The following is a 24,183-nucleotide window of genomic DNA, read 5'->3' as shown; positions in this document are numbered from 1 at the left end:
TTTGGATCAGTGTATTTGTCTTTTATTGCATCTCATTTGGACTCACATGCAGGTGGGGGTGAGGGAGAAAGAACGATGCCATCCATAATAACCTCCAAAAAAAACAAACAACACAGCCTTCATTTGAATACTTAGCAAACATCATGTATCCACATTCTTTTTGTTTTTTTTTATGTGTCATAGTCATCTTTATTTTTCTTTCAACACTTTGTTAATGCCACAATGGATTAAGTTACAGTCACTTTTGGAAATAAACAACACACAGAACATCCAGCGTATACTTGAGTGCTTTACAGTGAGAGTCCTTGAGACTTCCAGCGGCGGCACGTGACCAAATGTACCGACCGCTGCTGACGTCACTCAAAGAAGACTGAGGCCACATCCCAATCACATACACAAATGCTTCCTTGTCCCTTTTGATTTCCACCATGTCATCTTGTGTGGAGACCGGGACAAGGAAAGGAGCTCTCTGAGAGTATTAGAATGCATCCCAGATTGACCTGTGTCGCATGCTACGATGCAGTACCACTCCACACCAGCTGAGGGCGCAACAGTAAACACTCGGGGCAAAGTTTCCATTCAATACTGCCTCTAATTACAGATTGAGAGGTATGTACAAAGAAGGCGGGAATTTTTTTTTTTAAGTCTACTTGCCTTATTTTCAACCATATCATTTGACGTAACTAAAAATATATGATACATTTTTTTCTCTCAAAATAAAGATTAAAGAAAATATGTAGAATCTATCATTTAAAATAGTCTAAAATGCATATGTCAATTTGAACACAGTTCACAAATTTTTTGCATGTTTCATACGATCTTGAAAAAGAAAAAAGAAAAAAGCTGAACACAATTTGTGATAAGTCCAGATTTGCAGTGCAAGTTGTTTTCAGGTATATTTTGAATTCTCCCAAAAACTTGAAAGTAGACATGTGGGAGGATGGACGGCCAAGCAGATATAGGTACAACCAAGTTTTTAATGACATAAACATAGCTCAGTATTAGTTTGGACAACAGGGGTAGAGGAGTGGGGGTTGGCCAGTGAAGTTACATACACCGAACACAGTCCACATTTAACAACACAGTCCTCGTCTGGGAGATGCGCAAAGAAACCAACATTTATCCACCATTCCAAGTCAGCTGATATGCGGAAATCCAGAATGAATCTAAATACACAATAATTATTTTTTTTTGTTCATTTTTCCATAGTATATTAAGTAAAGGTTAACACTGAATTACACGCACACCCACACACACATAAACAGAGTTTTGTTTTTCTGTATCTAGGGTTCACATTCACAGTTGTGCTACAACATTAGATAAGGAGGGCAGGTTTTTTTTTTATAGGGGTCGCGGCTGGTAGGAGGTCAGAGGGCAAAGATCGTAGATGTAATGGCTGGTTGGCTGAAGGGGCAGGGGCATGACTGAGGGGAAGGCAGTGGGGGAAGTGCAGACATCCACATCCACAGAGTTCCAGACACAATGACAAACCTACAGACGAGGGAGAGAAAAGGAGGCTTGATTAAAACAAGTGCTCTCGATAGAAATAGGTGAAATCTAATTATGTGTGCTCTGATAAGACACACGGAGAAGGAGATTCAGAAACGTGGAGACAAAAACTATGTTCAGACTGGCAGCACCAAGTCAGATTCCTGGCACATGTAAGAGATAGAGGGAATGGTGACGAGAGATATCCTGACTTTTAGTCAGTAGTGTGGGTTCTGAAAAGTGAAGCCAATACTGAAGTGCCTTAAACTTGTATTCTTTCTAATAGCCAACAGGGGGCGACAAAAAGAAGTCTGATTGTATAGAAGTCTATGAGAAAATGGCCCTACTTCTCACTGGATTTATTACCTCAGTAAACATTGTAAACATGAGTTTATTGTCTCAATTGCTAGTTTCAAGTCTTCTTCAATACAGCATGATGTTCATTTAGTAAATGATGGTCCCATTTATAGTAAAAATAGACCATAAAGCAGGGTATGCTTTAGGGCGTGGCCGTGGTCGCTACCACGGCGCTGTCTGGGAGTTGTCCGTGTATTTTGTCTTAGAACTTTAAATGTGCTCTATATGATATTCAGAGCATTAATATAGCATCAAACAACTATTTGCTATGTAAATATATAGTGGAGTAATGTCTAGCTGAGCAGAGAATGAAGTCACTCTCCATGTGTGTGTTGTAATCTGAGCTTCTCCATGCTTTATTGATATAGCCGGGCAAGCCATGCTTGCTTTTAGTGCATGTTTGTGCAGGTGAGAACCCTCCGGTTCCCTCCAGTTAAACACTTTTAGCTCTGTCCGCAGTGTTGCCTTTGTTTATACTGTTAGCACTGTTAGCACCGTTAGCTACGAGCCACCAAGTCAGCTGTCGCCATGTTGAGACGATAAATATGCTCCCAATCAATTAACACTTTTAACCCTTTCACAGTGTATTTTCAGTTCATGAAAGTTAACTGTAACATCTTGGTCGCCTAAAAAGGTCAGCGTTGGGTTGTACTTAGCTCCACCCTCTTGTGTCATTTCTGGTTCTAAAAAAATAAGATGGTGATGGCCAAAATGCCGAACTCGAGGCTTCAAGATCGTAGTCCACAAACCAATGGGTGACATCACAGTGACTACGTTCACTTCAGTCTATGGTGAAGCTGGATCTTATATTTCCTGTAATGCAATCAATCGTATCTTTTCATTGGAACCTCCCAGCCTGGTAAATTCATATCTTTCCACACCTCTAGTTTGCAACGCCAGCTTCTTGTTATAAATCTGTAGTCTCCGAGGCCAAGCCGAGATAACCCAGATGACAGCGCTATGATTATCCTCTCAGACCTGACAAAGCTCCCTCCAGAGCCACAGAATACATCATACAACTGTTTTCACAGGTGGAGTAGTACTCCTTATGACCTTTATAAGTTCCCCATTAAAACAAGATGATGTCTACTTGTGATCTCTTGTCACAGGTTGTGTCTTTAGTGCAGACATGGGTTGTGTGCAGTTCAACTAAAAAATACTTTTTCCTACTGTCTCATTTGTAGTATTTTTAAAGGCCTGAAGAGGTGAAAGTATCCAGTATTTCATAAGAAATAAAGGAGAATTGTCACACGCTTAAATCATCTTGGGACAGTTCAGATTCTTCTTGGAGAGTCACATTCAGGACGCATTAACCTTGTTAGTTAGCCAAGACTGCAGGATGTTCTCATACATTGTTTGTAGCTATACCTACGAAAAATAAAGCACTGTATTTTGTATTTATTCCACAAAGTCTTATTCCACGTGATCGTAAACCAGGAAGTATAAAGAGCGACAAATGCTGCATAGGGAGGAGATCGGGGTGGATGGGTGGGTCAAGAAACACCAGACTTTTGCCCAGGAGACCCTGTTTGTATCCCCTGGGAAACCAAAGTCAACGTTGATTTATTTGTCACGTAACTCCCGTACTTAACTTACGCCACTTCCATAGTTATTTTAACTCAAACGTTGACTTATTTTTCAAGTAACTTCCATAGTTATTTTAACCCAAACCACAGTCTTTTTCTAAACCTAACCAAATAGTTTTGGGTCACGTCTAGAGGGTAATACGCAAATTGCGAATTTTTCGCGAGACGGTTAAGGTTGGGCAATGACCTTGAATGTGAGACCTCACTAATTGTGCAAGATTTTGCAAGTTTTTGCAATTTGCGTGTTACCTTCTAGACACGACTGTAGTTTTGTTCCCTAAGTTGTTTCCTGTGAAGACAGAAGTTTATCTTGAAAAGACTGTAGGCATGTAACGAGAAGAAATTTGACACATGTTGCTAGACATTCGTAGGAAAACGCACAAAAAATGAGCAATAACTTTTCTTAAGATATCGTACGAACCGTTGCATGAGGATATGTTGTTCGGATATTGTCTGATGCAACAGAGGATTCTGCTCCATAACCTTTGCTTTGACATGAAAACAAATACATCTCAATTCTTTAAGTAGCAGCTTTCTATTTTCTGTTTCTATATACCTTGGGGGGTTTACAGGTCAGTCAGTCTACATGAAGTCCTTAATGTTGAGGTCATCCAGAGCGTTCCTCGGGGGTGGAGGCTTCCTGGGGCTCTGGGCTGCTCCAGGAGACATCTGCACACACATTTTAGCACTTAAACTCCTTTTGTCATAGCAGCTGTAACCCTTATGTATGAAATTGTCATGAGCGTGTATAATCCATTTAAGAGTGAGCGTGTTACCGGTGCTCCGGGGGCTGCTCCGGTGGCGGGGAAGCTTGGCCTCACCATCGGCATCATGGGAGCTCCTTGTGCCCCGGGCTTACACAGAGACAGACGGAAGGAAAAAGAGACAGTAAGACACAATGTCGGCCATCAGGGTGGGTGCGGAGGCCAACCGAAAGGGGTAATTGTCCTTCAATGCCCAGTAATGTCCAGACTGGTTAAGGGACATTACTAACTAGACCATTACTGGACTGGTGGTCTTACCATGCTGAAGTTGGGGTGAATCCCCATAAAAGGAGGAACACCCATGGGTACGGTCTAAAAGTGTGGAGGGGAGGGAGAGGAGGAGTTGGGATGTTACTACACTACATATAAAACAGACACACACACCACAAACCAATGCACAGACAAAACTTTCAAAATAAATGACACAATGTGTAAAGGATTTCTAAGTGATAGTGAAGACAGACGGACTGACACGTCAAACCTCAACAAAAAAACAACACAACAAGAGCCCTAACTTAACCTAGTAGGCCTTGATTTACACATGCACAAGAGTTTAGAGAGCAGAGAGGAAGCTTTTTGCAGGTAGCTTTCAGATGAGAGTGTCATTTCTGTTGTTGCCAAAAAGACAACGGAAATATCCAGAATGAAGCAAATGTGTCGATGAAGGTGTGAGTTCAGCTATGAACTTGACTCTAAAAGAAAAATATAAACTTAAGAGAAGAAGAAGAAGCTGTTTCCAAGCAACAACTTCTTAATTTGGCACTATTGTTTGCCACTTCATCACTCTCCAGTAGATATTCCAGAAATATACATACAGTACTATCTTGAAACCTGCTTAAATTGCAGCCTTTGATTTGGGCCATTTTCTAAACATGTACGATTAGTGCATGTGCTCCGTTAGAGCTTCTTTTAAATAAAATAACCACCAGTAGCTTTAGTTTAATAACTAGTTTGCTATAGGTTGCTATAAGACTAGTTTATTTTCTTCACTGCCACGCCTCTCAGTTTCCTGGGTCTATGGTCTATGATTGGAACCTGGAGAGCCTGATGAAGGCAATGCTCGTGATTGCTGCTATGCCCTGTCTGTCGCTGCCATGCGGCTCCACTCCATGCTATAAGACACAGACAACATTTACCATGGGAGCACCCCAACAGGGGGGAGCTACCTGAGGTGCCGCTGGGGTCCCCATTGTGAGATCTGAGAGAAGGACAGAAAGAGAGAGAGGAGCTGCAAAATTACTGTTTTCATTTACTGACATTATAATGACCACATAGGATGAATAAAGGGGTTACTAAAGCTGAATCAATACAATAGTTAGAAATACCCTTACTAGCTTTTTTTTTTAATGAGAAGATCGATACCACGCCATAAATAGTGAATTGTCATCTTTACACTTTGGTTATTGTACTGATAAACAAGCAATATATAATGTATTAAAGAGGACCTATTATGCTTTTGTGCTTTTCCCTTTCCTTTAGTGTATTATATAGTTTTTCTGTGCATGTTAAAGGTCTGCAAAGTTACAAAGTCCACGCCAAAGAGAGTTACACTGCTCCTGAACTGCCTGAAACGCCTCGCTTCAAGTTCTGCCTTTTCTTCTGTAACGTGGTGATGTCACCAAGTAACACATTAGCATAATACCTGCCCAGCAGCTTGTTTGTCACACCCTCAAACAAAGATAGTTAGAGCGGAGCTGGAGCGGAGTCCGAAGAGTTTGGGTCGATTGACCAATCGGAGCAGACGTGTCAGGACGTGTGACAGTGAAAAGAGGTGCTGCAGCACAGTCAAATAAAATGTTTTTTTGAACATTTAAGCATGTAAACATGTTCTAGTAGAAACCCTAAAATACAAGAATGCAGCTGAAAATGAGCATAATAGGTCCTCTTTCATTAATGAGCTTTATATGTGCTAGTAGGCAGATTTTGTCACAGTTGACAGAACCAGGCTAGCTGTTTTCTCACTAACGGAGGGAAGTGAGAAAACAGCTAGCAATCTTCTCATCTAACTCTCAGCAAATAAGCGTATTTCCCAAAGTATTTAAATCAACATCTAAATGACTACTTACTACTCGCCATGTTAGCCATGGAGGTGTCAACATCCCCCGTCTGAGGGGTCAAAGTGGGCTTCATTACATCCCCTAGTCCGTCAAATACTACAGGAAGGAGGGAAGGGAAGGGAGAAGGAGACAAGGAGTGGAGAGTGAGGGAGATATTAGCGTCCTACAATGCAAGCGATCCTCACACTAGCAGTCCTCCTTACTACTGGGGATTACCATGACAACCGATAGATGTCTCCATGACAACAGGGAGGAGAGAGGGGCATTGGAATGTGAGCTAGAGAGCCGGTTAATATCGTTTAATAATAAGAAAGTAAATAACATCTTCGGCAAATAGTAAAATTCAGTGTATGAAGATGATGATAACTGGTTTGTCATTTAGTGCAGCCTGTGTGTAACATACAGGAGACATCTGTCAGGTCAGCTTCTTACTACTATGGTAATTTGCAATATGGGCATAGGAAATAAGAACTAGTCCAACTTTAAAAATATGTATGTGGGATGAATATAAAGCAGAATTTGTGACCATATATGTGACAAATGTTACTGCATCATACCGTCATAACAACATGCACAGTGTCAAGAGTACATTTCCAGTGCTTGTTGGGGAATTTTAGTTATTCGGAGGCTTTTATTGTACGTGTGTGATTGCTGCAGAAATTATGATGAAGGCAAAAGCACTGCAGCTACAATGAAGCCGGGTTAAATGCTAAAGAAGCACTAAATAATACGGCTACTTCACACACACTCTCTGTAACCGTCAAGCATCTCGTGGTGGAGGGGACAGTGCAGCTGAGCTTGCCTTGCACCTCACCACTGCAATGCAGCAGTGCACTGTGGGAAATTAGCGTGTTAAAGAGCAAGGAAACTCACCCAATCAAATGGCAGGAAGCAAGCAATGAGCCAGCCCAAGAGCCAGATGGAGAGGGAGAGTGAGGAAAAGAGAAAAAGAGAGAGAGAGAGAGGGAGAGGAAAGTAAAAAAGCACAGATGCCAGAGAAAGAGAGAGAGAGAGAAAATGCAGTGAGGTTTTAAAGGAGCGGGTGACAGTGAAACCATTAGAGTTTATTGCATGAATGATAGAAAGAGAGGGGGAAGAAAGAGTTAAGCCTTAAAGCAGTAGTATTGCAGACCGTCAGTTATATAACATGAAGACCAATGGCACAGGACGGGAGATGACTGGGAACCAGGTGAGCAGGGTTCATGTTGCCATGGTAACAGTTACCACGGTTGCCAGTGAAAGGTGGCAAAGATCGGAGGAATTCCCCTGAAACTAATGAACCACAGTAGTACTATGCAAATGAGGTGATGCGACGATGGCGTCAATATATAACCATATATGGACATAGCTTGAATCTGTAGGACTTTGAACCGATGACAAGCAGTCGAAAAAAAATCACACCCAAGCTTTTAACCGAATAACAATTTGGTATTCAGTGTGATAATCAGCAAATAATGCAAAAATGCAGATTAGCTAACAGAAAACTATTTCATTAACCGTTACCAAAGTTAATAGAAACAGTGACTGATTGACAAAACACAAAACATTTTGCAGGCTACCACTGTTGTAAACGATTGAAAGGAAGATGGCAATAAAGTGGCTCTAAAGTACACAATATAATAAGGGCAATAACAAGGCGTCATGCAATTAGCCTATTAATGAATTACCAATAGCTACAGTCATGGATGGATTAAGAGGCAAAAATACATGTAAAAGGCCCCCCACCCATCCTGCATAGGAGCAAGCACAGCACTGTTATCAGGCCATTAAATAGGCGTTACCAGTCACTATAAGCACCATAGATGTGGGTCATTAGGGGCCTACTACGCCTACTACGTTCTAAAAGTGAAAGTGAAACTTTCTAACACGTTCTAACATGTTGTAAAACTGAATGATACGTTATGTTTTGAACACAAAAAAGGGCGTCTTTAAGTTTAGGCAACAAAAACATTGTGTTTTGGTTTAAAATAGCATACGATACAAAGGGAAAGTGAAACTTTCAACAACAACTACACGTTGTTGGTTTCGGTCGGGATGCGAACCCCAGCGTCATCGCCCAAGACCTCCACCCCATATGGATTGTCTATACCAAAGTGCCTCACTTCCGCTTCAACTCCTGTCATAATTACTACGGTCGCTAGAGGTCGCTGTCGTCTTCTTTTATACCTTCTTTCGGTGATAGACCATGATAATAGATGATAAAACCTATTATTGGGTGTAGCAGAGCCACACTGACCCACATCTATGGGATTTATAATCACCGATAACGCCTTTTTAATGGCCTGATAACAGTTTAATCAGCTGGAGCAAGACACCCAGACTGAAAGACAACAAACAATGCTGTGTCTCAACAACATTTTGCAGGTGAACCAGTGCTTTCAGGTTCTGCTTTGGGTTGAAAAACTGCAACTGAATTTCAGTATTCAGTTCACACTGGAGATGAAGTAGCACTAAATATAGGAAACCATCAAAGAAAGTCTGAGATACAGGTTCTATTTTCTTAAATAAATTGATTTTTAATAGCTTTACTAATGTGACTGTATTTTAATTAAATGTCACCGTAGCCTCAGAATACTGTACAAAGAAACTAAAAAACAAAAACAAATATTGGAGTTGTATACTGGATTTGGCTTACAGATACTCGATATAAAAAGACTCTCAGAATCAGAAGCAAAAAAACACAATCAGGGCATCTCTGACAGGAAACAACAGTCACGTCATGCAGAGGCTCTGGCCCAGGGGCTCCTGTAATCCATCCATGGCCACAGCACAGTGTGACAGGGAATACCAATATGTTGCAGACATTTCACAAAAATGCAGTGGTGGAGAAAGTATTCAGATCTCTACTTAAGTAAGCACTGTAAAAATACTCGACTACAAGTGAAAGTCATTGAGAATGTTGAGTAAAAGTATGTAAGTATAATCCGGAAAATGTACTTTAAGTATTAAAAGTAAAAGGAGTCAATGCAGAGAAATGTCCCCTGTTCTACTATTATATATTCTATCATTAGATTATTATTACTAATGCATTAATGAAAAGGCAGGATTTTACTGTTGTAGTTGGTTGAGGTGGAGTTCATTTTGAACTATTAACTAATGATTATTTTCAGTATGGATTAATCTGCTGATTATTTTCTCCATTAATCGACTGATTGTTTGGTTTGTAAAAATAGTGAGAAATGGCGTCACAATTACATTTATGAATTTGGAACCATGAAATGTTTTTATATGAAAATGACTCAAACGATCAATATAATTGGCAATTAATTTCCTGTCAACCGACTAATCGATTAATCAATCAATCATTTCAGCTGTACTTACAGCTTTACATACTGTTAATTCATAACAAAATATCATACTTTAAAAAACCTCATATATGTTTTGTATGCAAAAATCTTAATTTGTAAAGTAACTACTAACTAAAAGGGTAAAACGTACAATATTTCCCTCTGAAATGTAGTGGAGTATAATATAAAGTAACATAAAAAGAACTTACTCAAGTAAAGTACAAATTTGTACTTAAGTACAGTACTTTAGTAAATGTACTTAGTTACATTCCACCACTGCAGAAATAGTTAAATGTCTGCAACATGTTTTGTTCCCTCATTGTACACATTATACATGCAGACTGACATTTCAAATTTGAATTTCTTTTTTGTTTTTACCTGACATGAGCTCAGCGCCGGGGGCAGCAGGAGCAGCAGCGGCTGTGGCGTCTCCTCCTGTGGATTCTGGCAGGTCAAACCCAAAATATACCAAACCATGCCATGCCAGGCCAAAGTAGAGCCGTTCCCATCGCAGCATAAGGGCAAAGAAGGGGTAATAGTCAGCCTTCGGCTTCACGCTGGTAATGCCAAACAAAGTATTTAGAGTTAGATAGGAAGGCTGAACACACAATTACATGTATATTTAAATAAACCAGGAAACATTGCTTTTAGAAAACACACACACTCATACACACACATACACACGTCAGCATAGTGCCATTCTCATTTGACAGTCGCGGTAAAGCGTCCACGTGCATTTTTCAAAGAGGCCAGGAAAAAAGAGGAAAGTAAAAAACCCTGAAAGTCTGAAGTCGTAGCTTGCAGTTCATAAATAATTTGACTATTTCAACGTGATCAAGTTCATCTCAGGTATCTGCGACCCACAAAGAAATAATTCCCATTGTTACAAGATATCGATGAGTTTCAACACAAAAGTACAATATGCAACAAAATAAAGACCCAGTATTTATGACCACTGATAAAATCAATATTAGTTGTTTAATTTGATGTTTCCCAGATTCTACTCCTCTTCTCTGACGATGCATTCATGAACAGGTTAAGCAGAGTGAGGGCACCCTTACCAAAAAGAAGTTTATTCAAGTGTGCTATTAGTATACTTCTTTTAAACCTAAAATAAGAGAGTATGCTTTCAGTTTACTTTTTATGTACTTATTTGAGATATGCTTAAAAAAATTATACTTAAGTAAACTTGGCTCATACTGAAAAGTATACAGGGAAGTCTAAATATACTTGGCTTACACATACTTTTTGATAGAGTAGCCTATTCGAGTGTGTGAGTTTGTAAATGAATGTTTTGATGTGAATTTACTTCAATTTATCAAGAATTTTCTACATTTTTGCATTCTCCGTTCACCGTGGAGGCATGCAAGAAAAACGTATGTTATTTATTTTTTTAAATCTCATCACAAAACATCAAGTCAAATATCAAAAGGAGAAAGTCTCTTTATAATTATAAATACTGTATATACTAAATATCTCTTTATAGTATACTTTAAAGTGTACTTTCATAGTGGGCTACAAGTATATAACTGTAGTAAACTAGCAGTACACCTATAAGTTCACTTGTAGTATAGTTGCAGTACAAAATACACCTTAGATGTAAAACAGTTGTGTTCTCAAAGTTTACAATTCTTACACTTAAAGTAGGCTTAAAAGTATACTTTTATAAACTAAAATGTGGGCCAATTTAGTCCCAAGAAGTGTTGAAGTAGTACACTACTAGTACATTGATATTAGTATACTTACTACATAAAGTATTCCTGGGAAATACACTTGAACTTTACTTCAGTTTACTTAATAAAATAAACTTGAAGTATACTACTTTTTCGTAAGGGCAGGCAGTCATGTGAGTTACCCACCACCAAACAGGTTCATGATGGCCCCGCTGTCAATTTTGGGTGGGGATGCGGAGGAGAGGATGGGGGCGGGGGAGCTGAACACATCCGCTGGGGAGGGCAAGGTGGAGATGGTGTTTAGAGCCCAAACACACTCACAAATACACACAAACTATTGACTGTGATTCATCATGATGCACATTTATCAATTGCAGTTGCAGTGCACGCAGTACATGCTGGAATGGGAAAGTAGGTGAGAATGATGTTGTAAACGTTTCAGACAGCTCAAGAGCCTTCAGCTGACCCATAAGAGAGCAATCTCATTTCCTTTCCTTCCCTGATCAAAGCCAAGGACAAAACAGACACGGCAAGACAGGATATGAGAGCGAGAGTGCACAGGAGTATATAGGTGCAATAGGGGTACCTGCTGTAAACAAGTCAACACTGGGAGCGAGGTCTGCTTTGGTGAAGCTCGTGTCTGGCATGGAATCAAAGAGATCTACGAACACATGCGCACCCACAGACAGGAATATTAAAACACTTTAAAATGGTGAGGATGCTCTGACTCACACACAGCAGCCGACTGACAAAAAAGGCCTTCAATATGTGCACATTAGTCTTGATGATACCAATGAAGAACAAAAGAGAGGAGAGGATGACAAGCAGCATCAGATGGGGGAAATCATTAGGATGCTAATCAATAGATGGAAGAGCACAAGCCTCTTAAAGATTGATACCAGACCACACACATCTCTTTACCGCTGAAAAGGTCAGTCGCAGGGTTGTTGGTGGCGCTGGGTGCTGAAATGGTTGCGGTGGTGGTGATGGATGTGGAGGTGAAGAGCGGTGAAGGGGAAGGGGAGGGTGATGGCTGGGGCGCCACAGAACTAAAACAGGCATCCAGCGAACTACCCGGGTTATTATTCTCCACTGTCATCATGCTGAAAAGGTCTAGACCTGAAGGTGCTGCGTTGGTGCTACCATCCGCGGGAGCAAAGGGGTCTTTGGAGAAGGAGTGGAGGATGAGATGTAACACATGAATAGGAAGGGAGGATGTTAGTCAATGAGTTTAACACAACATACAATAGATACGTTTTATGTGACGATGATGAAAATACTGAAAGCTGAGGAGAAAAAGCATCAGAGAGGAATGATAGGAGAGAATGTGCAGAGCTCCAACACACTCCTGCTGTCAGTCGGAACAACTCAAAATAGCATCTGTGATGGAAACATATGACGAACAAATGACGTGAATATAAAACAACTTCACGGTATATAAACTTGAGGAACGAACCACAACCAAAACCAGAGAACTGCCACAGGCAACCTTCTCCATAACAGAAAATGCACAAATCTGCCAATGCCAAAAGATAAGAGACAAGTAAGAGCATTGTCCTCGTCATCGCCATGGTAACAACAATAGTACTGACCAGACACCAGCAGTAATGAACCAAAAAAATCTGTCCCTGCACAAAGCCTTGAGATGAAACCCTGAAATTGAGACCAATCAGGAAGCCACACATTCACACCGACACAAACCTTTACCAGAATGTTTTTACATTCACGTGATGGCACTCAAACCAGTGGTGGAAAACGTTTTCAGATCCTTTACTAAAAGGACCAGTGCGTAGGATTCAGTGGGATTTATTGGCAGAAATGGAATATAATATTCATAACTATGTTTTCGTTAGTGTATAATCACCTGAAACTAAGAACTGTTGTGTTTTTGTTTGCTTAGAATGAGCCATTAGTATTTACATATGGAGCGGGTCCTCTTCACCCCCCTGCAACTCAAAAATGGTTTGTCCTAAAACCATGTGACCAGCATTACAGGATGTCATTTATATAGTGTATATATTACACTGAAGGAATATTTTAACTTAAACTACTGATTGTTTTTTGAGAAAGCACGTTACTTTTGTACTTTTATGTTGATGTGAAATGTGCCCCTAATTATAGAATGATTTTTAAAAATCTTTCCGGCTGACTCGCTTTAAAACGAGGACCCTAAAGTGATCCTAAATATGCATTTGTTGGATGCATAACATGATGTAATGCTATAAGACCAAAGCAGCAGTGTAGAGCTAATTCAGTTGTATGTACTTTGTGTACTCACAGTACACATGTACTTAGGTACTTTCCACCACTGACTCAAACTCACTCACACAAACAGACGCACACACAGACAAACTTTCTGTCACCCACCGGCTCCAGCGTTGGCAGCAGGGGCGGACGTGGCGGCGGCGGCGGCGGCAGCCCCACCTTCAGCGGCTGCTGCAGAGGGCTCAGTGGCAGCAGCAGGTGTTGCAAAGGCATCTGGGGTTCACACAAACCCCAGCAGAGGACAGAGACACCCAGAGAGACAGAGACAGACGAAGAAGTAGAGATGAAAAGAGAAAATCAGGAGTCAAGAAACGTCAGGAGGAAAAGAGAGCATCATGAAAATAAAGGTAAGCTATACGAGCATCATCAGTATTCATCTGTAAAACATGGCAGCTTGCAGCAGGACATTAATGACCGACAGGTGAATGGACAAATGGGAATACAGACAGGAGGCACTACAGCAAGTTAATCTACTGCACAACGAACAGAATAAGCCTGAAATCTACAAGTGTTACAGCTGCCATCTGTAGCTGTAGCCATGTGACAGGGTTTGATAGAATTGCTTTTCACTGAGGTCACAGAAAAGCATGTCGGCCTATCAAACAAGACACATGCGGAGAATGACTGTGGCAGTATGTTTATGTGCAAGCCCAAGGTGAGTGTGTGGCTGTACATAATCACATAATGCAGAAATGTCTGTGAGTATATGGAGTATTTGTGGAGGAATGTTGTATCTGTGTGTGTGTGCAAGAGAGAAAATGAGATTGTGTGTTTCTGTGTATTATCATCCTATTTTGTATGGAGGCCCAAAGTGGTTATATTAAATAAATTAATAATTATGCCAATTTTTTTAAAGTCAGTTTTTTTATTTCATAATGGAATTTTCCCCAATGACACTTCGATGTCATGTCACATTTTATTCCATAATGTCGCTTTTCATGACAGTGGTGTGATCACAAATCACAGCCCTCTCATCTTTTCAGCCAATCACAAGACTTCTGCCTCAAGCTGAACAACTGCTACCAAATTTAGCCAAATGGGTCCATTGTTAGGAGCAGCTAGTTGTTAGTTTCCCAGTTACCTCTGCAGTGTTTTGATTTTAAAGATGTTCTTCAAAGAAAGATACACAACTACAGCATTGAGCAAAAAGATAAACAGCCTATATTTGTGGTCAGTCTTTTCCCTCTGATGCTGAGTAATAATAATCTAAACTCACAACCACTGAGAAGTGATGCCAATGCGGAAAAACCTTAAACTTGCATTCTTTCTAATAGCCAGCAGGGAGCGACTCCTCTGGTTGCAATAAAAGAAGTCTGATTGTATAGAAGTCTATGAGAAAATGAGCCTACTTCTCACTTGATTTATTACCTCAGTAAACATTGTAAACATGAGTTTATGGTCTCAGTCGCTAGTTTCAAGTCTTCTTCAAAACAGCATGATGTTAATTTAGTAAATTATGGTCCCATTTAGAGTCAAATAGATCATAACGCAGGGTATGCTTTAGGACGTGGCTACCTTGTGATTGACAGGTCGCTACCACGGCGTTGTCCGTGTTTTTGTCTTACAACTTTAACCCTTTCACAGTGTGTTTTCAGTTCATGAAAGTTAATTTTAACCTTTTTGGTCGCCTGAATATATCCTATTCAGTGTTTGGTTGTACTTAGCTCCACCCTCTTGTGTAAATTCTGGTTGCAAAAAAACAAGATGGTGACGGCTAAAATGCCGTACTCAAGGCTTCAAAAGGGCAGTCCACTAACCAATCACGCCACTACGTCCACTTCTTACATACAGTCTACAGTATGTTAGGTAGGTGCATGGTAGGTACAGTAGCATGTAAACATGCCCACCTAACAAGTTATTGTGTCTGTGTATTGTTTATTTACGGTAGCAACCTCTAGTTTGTTGATTCAGAATAACTTTGACATTGTTGTTGCTCTGGCTGAGGGAGCTAACGGGCTAGCAGTTAGTTGTAGAGGCTGAAGACATGTGATTGGCTGAAAGGGGAGGAGGCGGTACTGTTGAAAACAACACTGAAATGGGTCATTGGGGAAATGCCATTAGGAAATAAAACACACTTTTGAAAAGGGGTATTTTTAAATGAAAATGTCAATGATGAAATAACAATAAAGTCAATTAAATGACATTTCTATTGAATTGAGTTCTTCAATTATTTTACAATTTACACAATTTTTGTTTCATAATTATTTATCTATTTAATATTGGATGCTTTTGTAGGCACACTAGGCAGTTGATAGCTGAACATGATGGTGGTGTGCATCAATGCATCGCTGTTTTTGATGATGCAACTTCGTTAGCAGAATACAGACAGTATCAGTGATAAATCAGCATAGTTCTGTCTACATACTGTGTGTGTTTGAGCATGCAGTCGTCTTTGTGTGATCATATTTGTGTGATGGTTTTAGGGTTGAGCTTCCCAGAGTGATTCTTTCGTAGAGAATTTTCTGGAAGCCCACTGACCTCCCAACAGATCCATATTGGCGGCGGCAGGGGTAGTGGCGGCTGCTGTGCTAGTGGGAGGAGCTAGAGAGACCACGGGTTCTGCTGCTGCAGGAGTGGGCGTTGCTGCTGCAGAGGAGGGGGCGGGCTCTGCCGTGAGGGTGGGTTCAGATAGCAAGGAATCGCCCATTTCTGCGAGTACCAAAGGGGTGTTTTCGAAATCCCCAAAGAAAGGTACCAAAATAAACCCCAAAAGAGCAACCAAAATAACCAGTTGAGTCACCGTCACAACGGTGAACAAAAGCAAGCCAAAACAAATTCAAATTATAGCAAGTTAAGGAATTTTGGAGTTGACCAAGCAAAGCAAAATTCAAATTTAAACCAAATTAAATTATCCAACACCATCCAGTCATAACCAACAAATAAAAAAAACAACCAACCAAAAAAGCCCCCGTTGTAAACCAAAAACAGACAATGGAGTATGTGGAGGGAAGGGAGAGAGAAGGCAGAGAGAAACAAAGACACTACTCAGACTAAAGAGAACAGCTTGAGGAGACAAACAGGGAGGTAACCACATGACATTTGTACATTACAGTCTATGTTTGATTTGGATTAAAACACTGACATTGTTTCCAGGTCACCTCAATTTCAGATTAAGAGTATGTTTAGAAAGAAAGTCATTGAGTGACATTGAGGTGTCCTGGAAGATGATTTAAGACAGTTACAGTTTACACCAGTCTAGACTAGAGGCTGGAGGTAAAGTGAAGAGTGACACTCACCCGATCCAAGAAGATCTATGGAAGCAGAAAACAAAGAAAATACATGTCAGTTCAAGCCCAAGATGAAACAGTTTTTGACAGTTCACTAAAAGAAAACAGATTAATTATTTGGATTCTTTCAGATGAACCATTTGACAGGAAGGAAGGAGACTTACCTCCCCAAGACGTGGGGGCAGCTGATGGTCCTGAGGGACCCGAGGAGGACAGTGGATCCAGGTCCAACAAGGAACTGGAGAAGGAGGCAGAAACAGAGAGCGATCGACAGTCAGTTCATCATCCTTTGCAGAAGGTAATTATTCTACATTTGCTTGTTGCAGAAAGAAGTAAATATTGTTATCAGCGATAGCCTGAAACAAGACTGTATTTACAGATGTTTTAACATGTTAACATTTGCTAATAAGCAGTTACGCCCAAGAAACGCAGGACGCAATGACCAGCGCGTGCGTCGCAGAACCTCTTGCTTTTTATTTTGGCGCCCATGTTAACACGTTAGAGAAGCCACACAGCCCGCATGAGCAGCACGGCTCAGCTGCGTCTCTTCTTGAGATTAGAGTCTTGCTTATTTGTTTTGCGTGCCGCACGCGGTTCAAAGCATATATAGACAGTGAAAATTATCTTTAGACTGTATATTGACATCATACCAGAAACATTACTACAGTTTCAATGTCTTTATCTGTAGAACATGTCACAGATATGAAAACATGAAGTCAATATCTTTTTTAACTCAATACTTCCTGTTTCTGTTTCAAAATAAAAGCCCTCTAGCATTTTTTTTCTGTGGACAAAATTCCTTCATTTGTTAAAACACTTCTGTTATTCTGAAATAACAGGACAGTGTTGTGGAAGATGCAGTGACTTGCACGGCTCCAAAAATGAATAGAGTAGAGTACCGGCTTTTAATCGTAGATTATTATTATTTACAATTGAGCACAAGCTTCTTAACCTTTTTCTGTCTAAAATAAATATAAATGACATTTATAATTAAATGAAATGGCCATTATGAAAGGCAAACTGTGGCCCGGGTGTTAGCACAAACTACATCTGAGGCCGATGGGAATATCATGAGTTACACATGACATAAAAATATTGGACAAATTCAAATTTTGACACAATGATGGCAATAGATGGTTAAGGGGTCATCAATGTGATTACAATCCATCCTCTATAGGGACCATAAATCAATGTAGTAAATTTCATGGCAATCAGTCCAATAGTTGTCAAGATATTTCACTCAAAACCAAAAATGGCGACCTCATTGCGCTCAAGGAAAAGTCAGGGGATCACCAAAGGCAGTAGGATTTATAATGTCCATTAAACAGTTGTTGAGCTATTTCAGCCTGGACTAAAGCGGTGGACCAACAGACTGACATCCATCCCTAGAGCCACAACGCTACCGTGGCTAAAAATAGTATTGGTACATCCAGAAACTTTTTAGCATTTATCAAATACATTATCAGCAATAAGTCCAAATAATCACTGCAATATGAGCTCTTCAGCATGGTTTACAAAAGTTTCAAGGACCATTTATTGCCAAATGAATCATTGAAAAGCAGAGCAGAGAGGAGGAGGTCACAGAGTTTACAGACACTCACTCTTCAACTGGCTCAGCAGCAGCAGCGGCGGCGGCGGCGCTCTCCCCAGGAGGAGGCTGCAGTGTGGGAACAGCGTTTGAAGATTTGGCCGGAGTTGATGTTGGAGACACGTTGTTCGTCGGAGACCCCTGAAGGATAGACAGAGAAGCCCCGTTTTCAGTGGTGCATCAGACTGGAAGAGCTCAATAAAAAAGAGAAAATAGACTGTTTTGACTTTTGCATCTCACCTTTGTTGGAGACCTGAAAAAGTGAAAGAGCAGAAGGAATTGTTAGTTCTTTTGCTTGAAATAGACAAATCTCCTGGACACAGACTGAACATTATTGGGTGGGTCTATTTTTTAAAGGTTAAATAAACCTCAAGAACAAATATGCAAGACAGATTGCATCATATGTGATCATATGAAGAGTTAATTTCCAAAGCAATATGTTTAAAATACTCTGATTTGGTCAACTAACGTTTTAAATTTTGTGCAACTAAACCATTTAACTTTGGAAAAAAAAACGTCATATACTGATTCACATTGCAATGTCTGGATGTGATAATACACATGAGGTGTTTCTCACATGTAATCACATCATTTTTCACATGACCTAGTTAGTTGTGGTGTAGCTGTATTTCTATTCACATGGATAGATCACCTTCATAATGTAATTCACATGTGAATAATGTGTAAGTAAACCTGGCGGGGAGGGAAATGACAGTAAAATAAATCACAGTTTTCTAAGAGGTTAGTAAACTCCAAACAAAATATACAGTATATGCTCACCCTTCACTGGTGATTCCAAATGAACATAAAGGGGGATAAAAGAGAGGAAGGGTTAAAGGAAATTATAGAAATATAGCACTTGTTAAGGCCTGTTTCTACCAACATTTATCTTGGTTATTCATGGAAAAACAAAGAGGGAGTTTCTCAGATCTCAACTTCTTTTACTTTTGTTGTTCCTAATTCTTTTAATCTGGCTTCACACTGACAATGCCTTACCCCTTCTTTCCACCCTTCACATCCTCCAGACCGTTCATGTGTGTTTCCAGACTCTCCAGGATACTGCTGGGAGCCTGACAAAAAAGAAAAATCGAAAATGGAGCAATCAATAAATAATCCTTTCCGGTTGTCTCCTACATCGCAATGTCAGGCTGTGCAAGTCCAAGAAAAGTGGTACAAATTGAGAGTGACAGGGCTTTGGGAAATCTCACTGCAATACCCCCATGCATGTATAAACACACACACACATGATTTGTGTGTCTGAAATTCAATTAACATGCCGACACTCCATCCTGCAAACAGGCACTCAGCCAGGGCACCCTGTGTTTCTGTTGTTACCGGGTCCTCGAGAGGTGTAAAAGGACAATCTTCGTCGTCTGAGTCTGCTAGATCCACTACCACCCCCGGGTGGAGACACTGGGGTGAGGGGAGATTTAGGGTGGGTGAGTCGTGGGTGTGTGTGCGTGAGGTGGGATGGGTGGTATTCATGTGCATTACTTTCTTGGTTTGCAATCCTTCCAGGAAAAAAAAATATATATATAAGAGCCACGACATGTTTTAACTTACGTAGTTGATGTCAGGAATGTCGTTTTTGTCAACTCCGACTGTCTGTTAAAGGGAAAAAGAGTTTAAAATCTGCTTTGTCATGACGTATATCGGTAACTTTGAGCAAATATGATAAAAGGTTGTTTTTATAAAACGGTCACTATATCCAGACAGTAGTGCGTGAGACAGATAATCCGAAAAACTAATGTTCCTCTGTGTCCTCCTGTGCTCCTTATGGCATTTGCAGGATTTCAACACCCAGAGGGATGTTCAGAAACATCTTGTAGTGTACCGTTTAGCTGTAAAATGAGAAAGTTGAAAGCCATGTTGACATCAGTTGAGGATACCAAGCACCGCCCACCAGTTGGAGCAACTTTCTCATTTTACAGCTAAACAGTACACTACAAGATGTTTCTGAAAACATTTGATATGAGAAATAGGCATTACAGTAACAGAATATTGATTCATAATTGACCAGCGCTGCCTAGTTTTACAGTTTGATCGGAGTTTGCGAGTTTTGCGAGCGGTGATTGACAGCTGCTGTAGAGATTTCTTGGCTCTCATTGGTTGTTTTCTTTCGGGTGCTAGAAGGAGGCAGAGGAACCTGATTTTTTTAGGATAAAGTGACCGTTAAAAAAATATATATTTTTATTATATGCTCAAAGTTACCTTCTGCAGCTTTAAAGACTATTGGTTGCCTCTTACCTCAGCCAGCTTCAGGAATTCCCCAATCTTTGTCACCCTGGTCAGGAACCTTTTGTAGATCTCCAAGGCCTCCTTACAGTCACCCTTCTTCATCTTGAAGTATTTCTCTACGTACGGGAATCAAAAGGTTTTCAGGTTCAGATTCTCTGCAGCGCACGTTTTCATCTATGAGGTACCAAGTGAAATATACCGACCTAATAAGTTGATGACGCCGTCGTTGTAGGACGCGAACAGTTTGACCAGATCCTTGAAGAGAAGCAGGAACGCAGCATTGATGATCCCATTGTTCAGCTCCTTGGGATGAATCTGAGAGGAAGAAGAGAGCATGTGAGAAGTGGAAGATCTGGGAAACCCTCTGTCCTGTGTTGCTGCTCGGTAATGTGCAGATATCGAGCCAAAGTCTGACTCACATCGAACTCCAGGAGTGTGTCAATCTGAGTCTGCAGAACAGGCATGCCTTTCAACAGCTTCTCAGTGGTCATGGTCCTCATCACGCCCTCAGCACTGAGAGAATACAACAGAGTGTTAGATGCTTCACAGGGATGAGAACAGCTATTGGAGATATAAAAAAAAAAGCCGAGACTGTCTAGACGGTAGAAAGTAGAGGTATGAGGAAGCAAAGGCCTAAAAGCACAGCCTCTCTGAACACCATGGTTGACTCACCCTTTCTTGACTCTGGTGAAATCAAAAGCCATCTGGCGGTAGGCGAAGGCTTTTTCGTTCAGGTATCGGCCATATCGTCTGATGAATGTAGACATGTCGTAGCCTAAACAGGATGTCAGAAAGCAGGCAGGGTTCATTATTTATTTATTTTTTTTAATTTTTAGAAATAATCTACAAATCAATTGGTTTTTATTTTCAATATTAAAAAGTTGTTTTTCATTTATAAATAATTAATTAATTTTTCTCCTCACTTTCTCCTAAGCTTTCCTTGCCCAAATGGGACAAAAGTTTTCTACAAACTGGGTTGAACAGTGGCTTCTTGCAGCAGGTAATGTAACACTTTTTGACACCATGGGGAGATAAAATCTGAGTAAAACAATTATTTTCATCGTAGATTAATCTGTTGATTATTTTCTTGATTAATCGATTAGTTGTTTGGTCTATAAAATGTCAGAAAATGGTGAAACATGTCGTTCAGTGTTTCCCAAAGTCCAAGATGACGTCCTCAAATATCTTGTTTTGTCCACAACTCAAATATATTTAGTTTACTGTCATAGAGGAGTAAAGAAACCAGAAAATATTCACATTTAGGAAGCTGGAATCAGAGAATTTAGACTTTGAAAATTGCTCAAACTGATGAATCAATTATTAAAATAGTTGGCGATTAATTTAATAGTTGACAGCTAATCGATTAATCGTTGCAGATCTACTTTCAATTAATCAGTTCCTTTGTTTCAAGAGAAAACCATAAAAAAACAATGAGCTTTAAAAACTGGGCTTAAAAGTAATACTACACATGCATCCCAAAGTTTGTGAAATTCAGCAGAAACCATTAAGAACTGCAGATTTGGCATTTGTGACAACCATTATTACATCGATAAGTTATTTGGCGGTAACAGTTATCTCCACAAAATGCTGAGAAAATACACACTGCTGTCTTGTTAACAATTTCTTCTTTTATCCCACATGGACATGACGATATTTGTTTATTTATTTTTTTTTTAAGATTTTTATTTATTTTTTTGATCGAGATTGCGGTAATGACTCAGCCTTAGTACATGGGGCACTTGCTCTACCAGGTGAGCAATCAGGGCACCCCGACATGATAATATTTCAAACACAAATGATAATTTTTGGGATAAACCAAGCCTTTCATTATTTTCTTTAACATCTACATTGTGGTTGTAGATTAATTTTCTCATATATTTGAAAAAGAAAAAAGCACAAAAAAACAGAGCAACCTAATACGGCTTGACTAAGAATGTAACCCCCCACCCCCCTGTAGTAATAATATGTATGAATATGAGACAGAAATTGCAGCATCTGTTTGCATGCATGTGTGAATGTGCATGAGTGTGTACAATTACATATACAGTATGTGATCACATCCAGTCCTTCCTACATATTTGCCAGATGGCTCTCGTGTTGATCTCTTCCTGTTTCTTTTTTTTTGCCACAGATACTGTGATATAGTTCTTACCGTGAGAGCCGGTTTTGTCGATAAAGTTGCTGAGGTTGAACAGGGAGGTCCTGGAAGCCAAGTACTGAATGAACCTCTGAGGAAGAGAAAGGGAAACACAATAAACATTATACCTATCACAGGCAATGGAGGAAAGAACGAAAGTTAAAGGTAAACACTACAACAAAACACTTGTTATTATAACTTTTTGAACAGTATTTCAGTCCATCACATAGCGGCATTTACAGATCTGATTGCGTGGATGACTGCTCACACTCTGAACCCACAGGACTCATTTCATTACTTTGAGGAATTGTGGTCAAAGCCTTTATTTATCTAGCTCCCCTCAGCACCACACACAACCCTCAAAGCACTCAAAAGATCAATTTCAGCTCTCCAAAGTGATAACCTCGCAAGTTAATTATCAAGACATTTACAGATTGGGTGATAATTTAGCAAAAAAAAAAAAAAAAATCCTCAAACAATTAAATCAATCCTTTGTATTTATCTCTTATCTCTAAAATAAAACTGGACTCGAGCTTGAACTGAATTACGCCAGATGTGATTGGGTCCCACTGACCTCGTTGCCGTGGACACACATGTGATGACTGGTGACAAGGGCCTTGAAGACGACCACCCAGCTGGCGTTGGTGGCTCGCTCAAACAGCGTGTCAGCCATCTGAGGGATGTTCACGTTGGTGGTGTTGGTGGCTGACACCAGGTCTGCAACAAAGATACATCATCATTAACATTATGATGACATGAAGTAGTTTTCTAGAAGGGGAAATTTCACACGAGTTGGTATGTAAGAGGAGAGTCTCGGTTAGTTTAGTCTTAGACAAATGCCTGCATAATTTGAACAGCTCTGATTAAACTTTAAGTGGGCAGGCTCGGTGTTCGCTGCAGAGCTGCTCTAGACACCCATGAGAATATTAAGCCAAGACGAAGACCTGATGTACATACGGAATGATGTTGGTGCACGAGCCAACGCACACACACACATATGCAGGTACATACACGCACGCTGACAATGCAAAAAGACAGAATAATGCTTCGTCAGCTCTCCTCCCGGGGTGCCAGACAGACAGAGAGGTGTCCAGCAGTGAGTGTCATCAGGACAAGGTGGAATATAAGTGAAGTAAAGTGTGGTGCATTTACAGTAATTTCTTAATCCATTTCAGGCACAATTCCTTTTAGTTCACTCACACATACATCTGCAATATTTTCTGCCAAACTCTTCCTCCTCTAGTAGCCATATCTCCTTCTGTTAGTCAAACAAGCCACTGCTACTTAGACGAAATACTAACAGTTAGCCAGTGACTAGAAAACCTCTCTCAGTCCTTTCCTACTGAGAACATTCATATTTAAGTTTATTAGACAAATATTATTTTTATGTATAACATACTTTGGTAACACTTTATTTTACAGGTCCGCAAATTTCATGGTGATTAGGTGATAATTAGCAAGTAACCTATTTGAAATTTCTTTGGAATTACTGTCAAATTACCCCAATATTTACCTG

At 40.1% G+C, this 24,183-nt stretch overlaps 1 protein-coding gene and 1 long non-coding RNA gene across 14 annotated transcripts in view; one reads left to right on the top strand and one right to left on the bottom strand.

Moving 5' to 3' along the window:
* LOC119476969 (clathrin coat assembly protein AP180-like) overlaps positions 1–24,183 on the bottom strand; it is a 33,613-nt gene continuing 9,430 nt past the window's right edge. The window contains exons 3-25 of one of the 13 annotated variants that reach the window (XM_037750687.1): positions 23,242–23,384; positions 22,683–22,758; positions 21,203–21,305; positions 20,950–21,043; positions 20,734–20,845; positions 20,540–20,646; positions 19,856–19,897; positions 19,289–19,362; positions 19,073–19,078; positions 18,533–18,545; positions 18,306–18,433; positions 16,869–16,942; positions 16,714–16,728; positions 15,956–16,126; positions 13,580–13,690; positions 11,799–11,873; positions 9,918–9,983; positions 6,262–6,348; positions 5,332–5,393; positions 4,454–4,507; positions 4,208–4,285; positions 3,988–4,100; positions 1–1,491 (exon numbers count right to left, since the gene is read on the bottom strand). In XM_037750687.1, the coding sequence (XP_037606615.1) occupies positions 4,014–4,100; positions 4,208–4,285; positions 4,454–4,507; positions 5,332–5,393; positions 6,262–6,348; positions 9,918–9,983; positions 11,799–11,873; positions 13,580–13,690; positions 15,956–16,126; positions 16,714–16,728; positions 16,869–16,942; positions 18,306–18,433; positions 18,533–18,545; positions 19,073–19,078; positions 19,289–19,362; positions 19,856–19,897; positions 20,540–20,646; positions 20,734–20,845; positions 20,950–21,043; positions 21,203–21,305; positions 22,683–22,758; positions 23,242–23,384 (1,778 nt within the window). In that variant the 3' untranslated portion in view covers positions 1–1,491; positions 3,988–4,013. The remainder of the gene's footprint in view (positions 1,492–3,987; positions 4,101–4,207; positions 4,286–4,453; positions 4,508–5,331; positions 5,394–6,261; positions 6,349–9,917; positions 9,984–11,798; positions 11,874–13,579; positions 13,691–15,955; positions 16,127–16,713; positions 16,729–16,868; positions 16,943–18,305; positions 18,434–18,532; positions 18,546–19,072; positions 19,079–19,288; positions 19,363–19,855; positions 19,898–20,539; positions 20,647–20,733; positions 20,846–20,949; positions 21,044–21,202; positions 21,306–22,682; positions 22,759–23,241; positions 23,385–24,183) is intronic. The other 12 variants (XM_037750689.1, XM_037750691.1, XM_037750690.1 and 9 more) reach the window with 12 other exon arrangements.
* Positions 16,133–22,788, top strand: LOC119476972. Its single transcript, XR_005204140.1, has 4 exons — positions 16,133–16,501; positions 16,836–17,002; positions 21,465–21,530; positions 22,662–22,788. It is a non-coding gene; the product is annotated as an uncharacterized LOC119476972 (long non-coding RNA).

Source organism: Sebastes umbrosus, chromosome 18 (assembly GCF_015220745.1).
Source record: "Sebastes umbrosus isolate fSebUmb1 chromosome 18, fSebUmb1.pri, whole genome shotgun sequence".
Classification (NCBI taxonomy): domain Eukaryota; kingdom Metazoa; phylum Chordata; class Actinopteri; order Perciformes; family Sebastidae; genus Sebastes; species Sebastes umbrosus.
The sequence above is the reverse complement of the archived record's forward strand: the minus strand, read 5'-3'. Positions and strand labels throughout refer to the sequence as shown.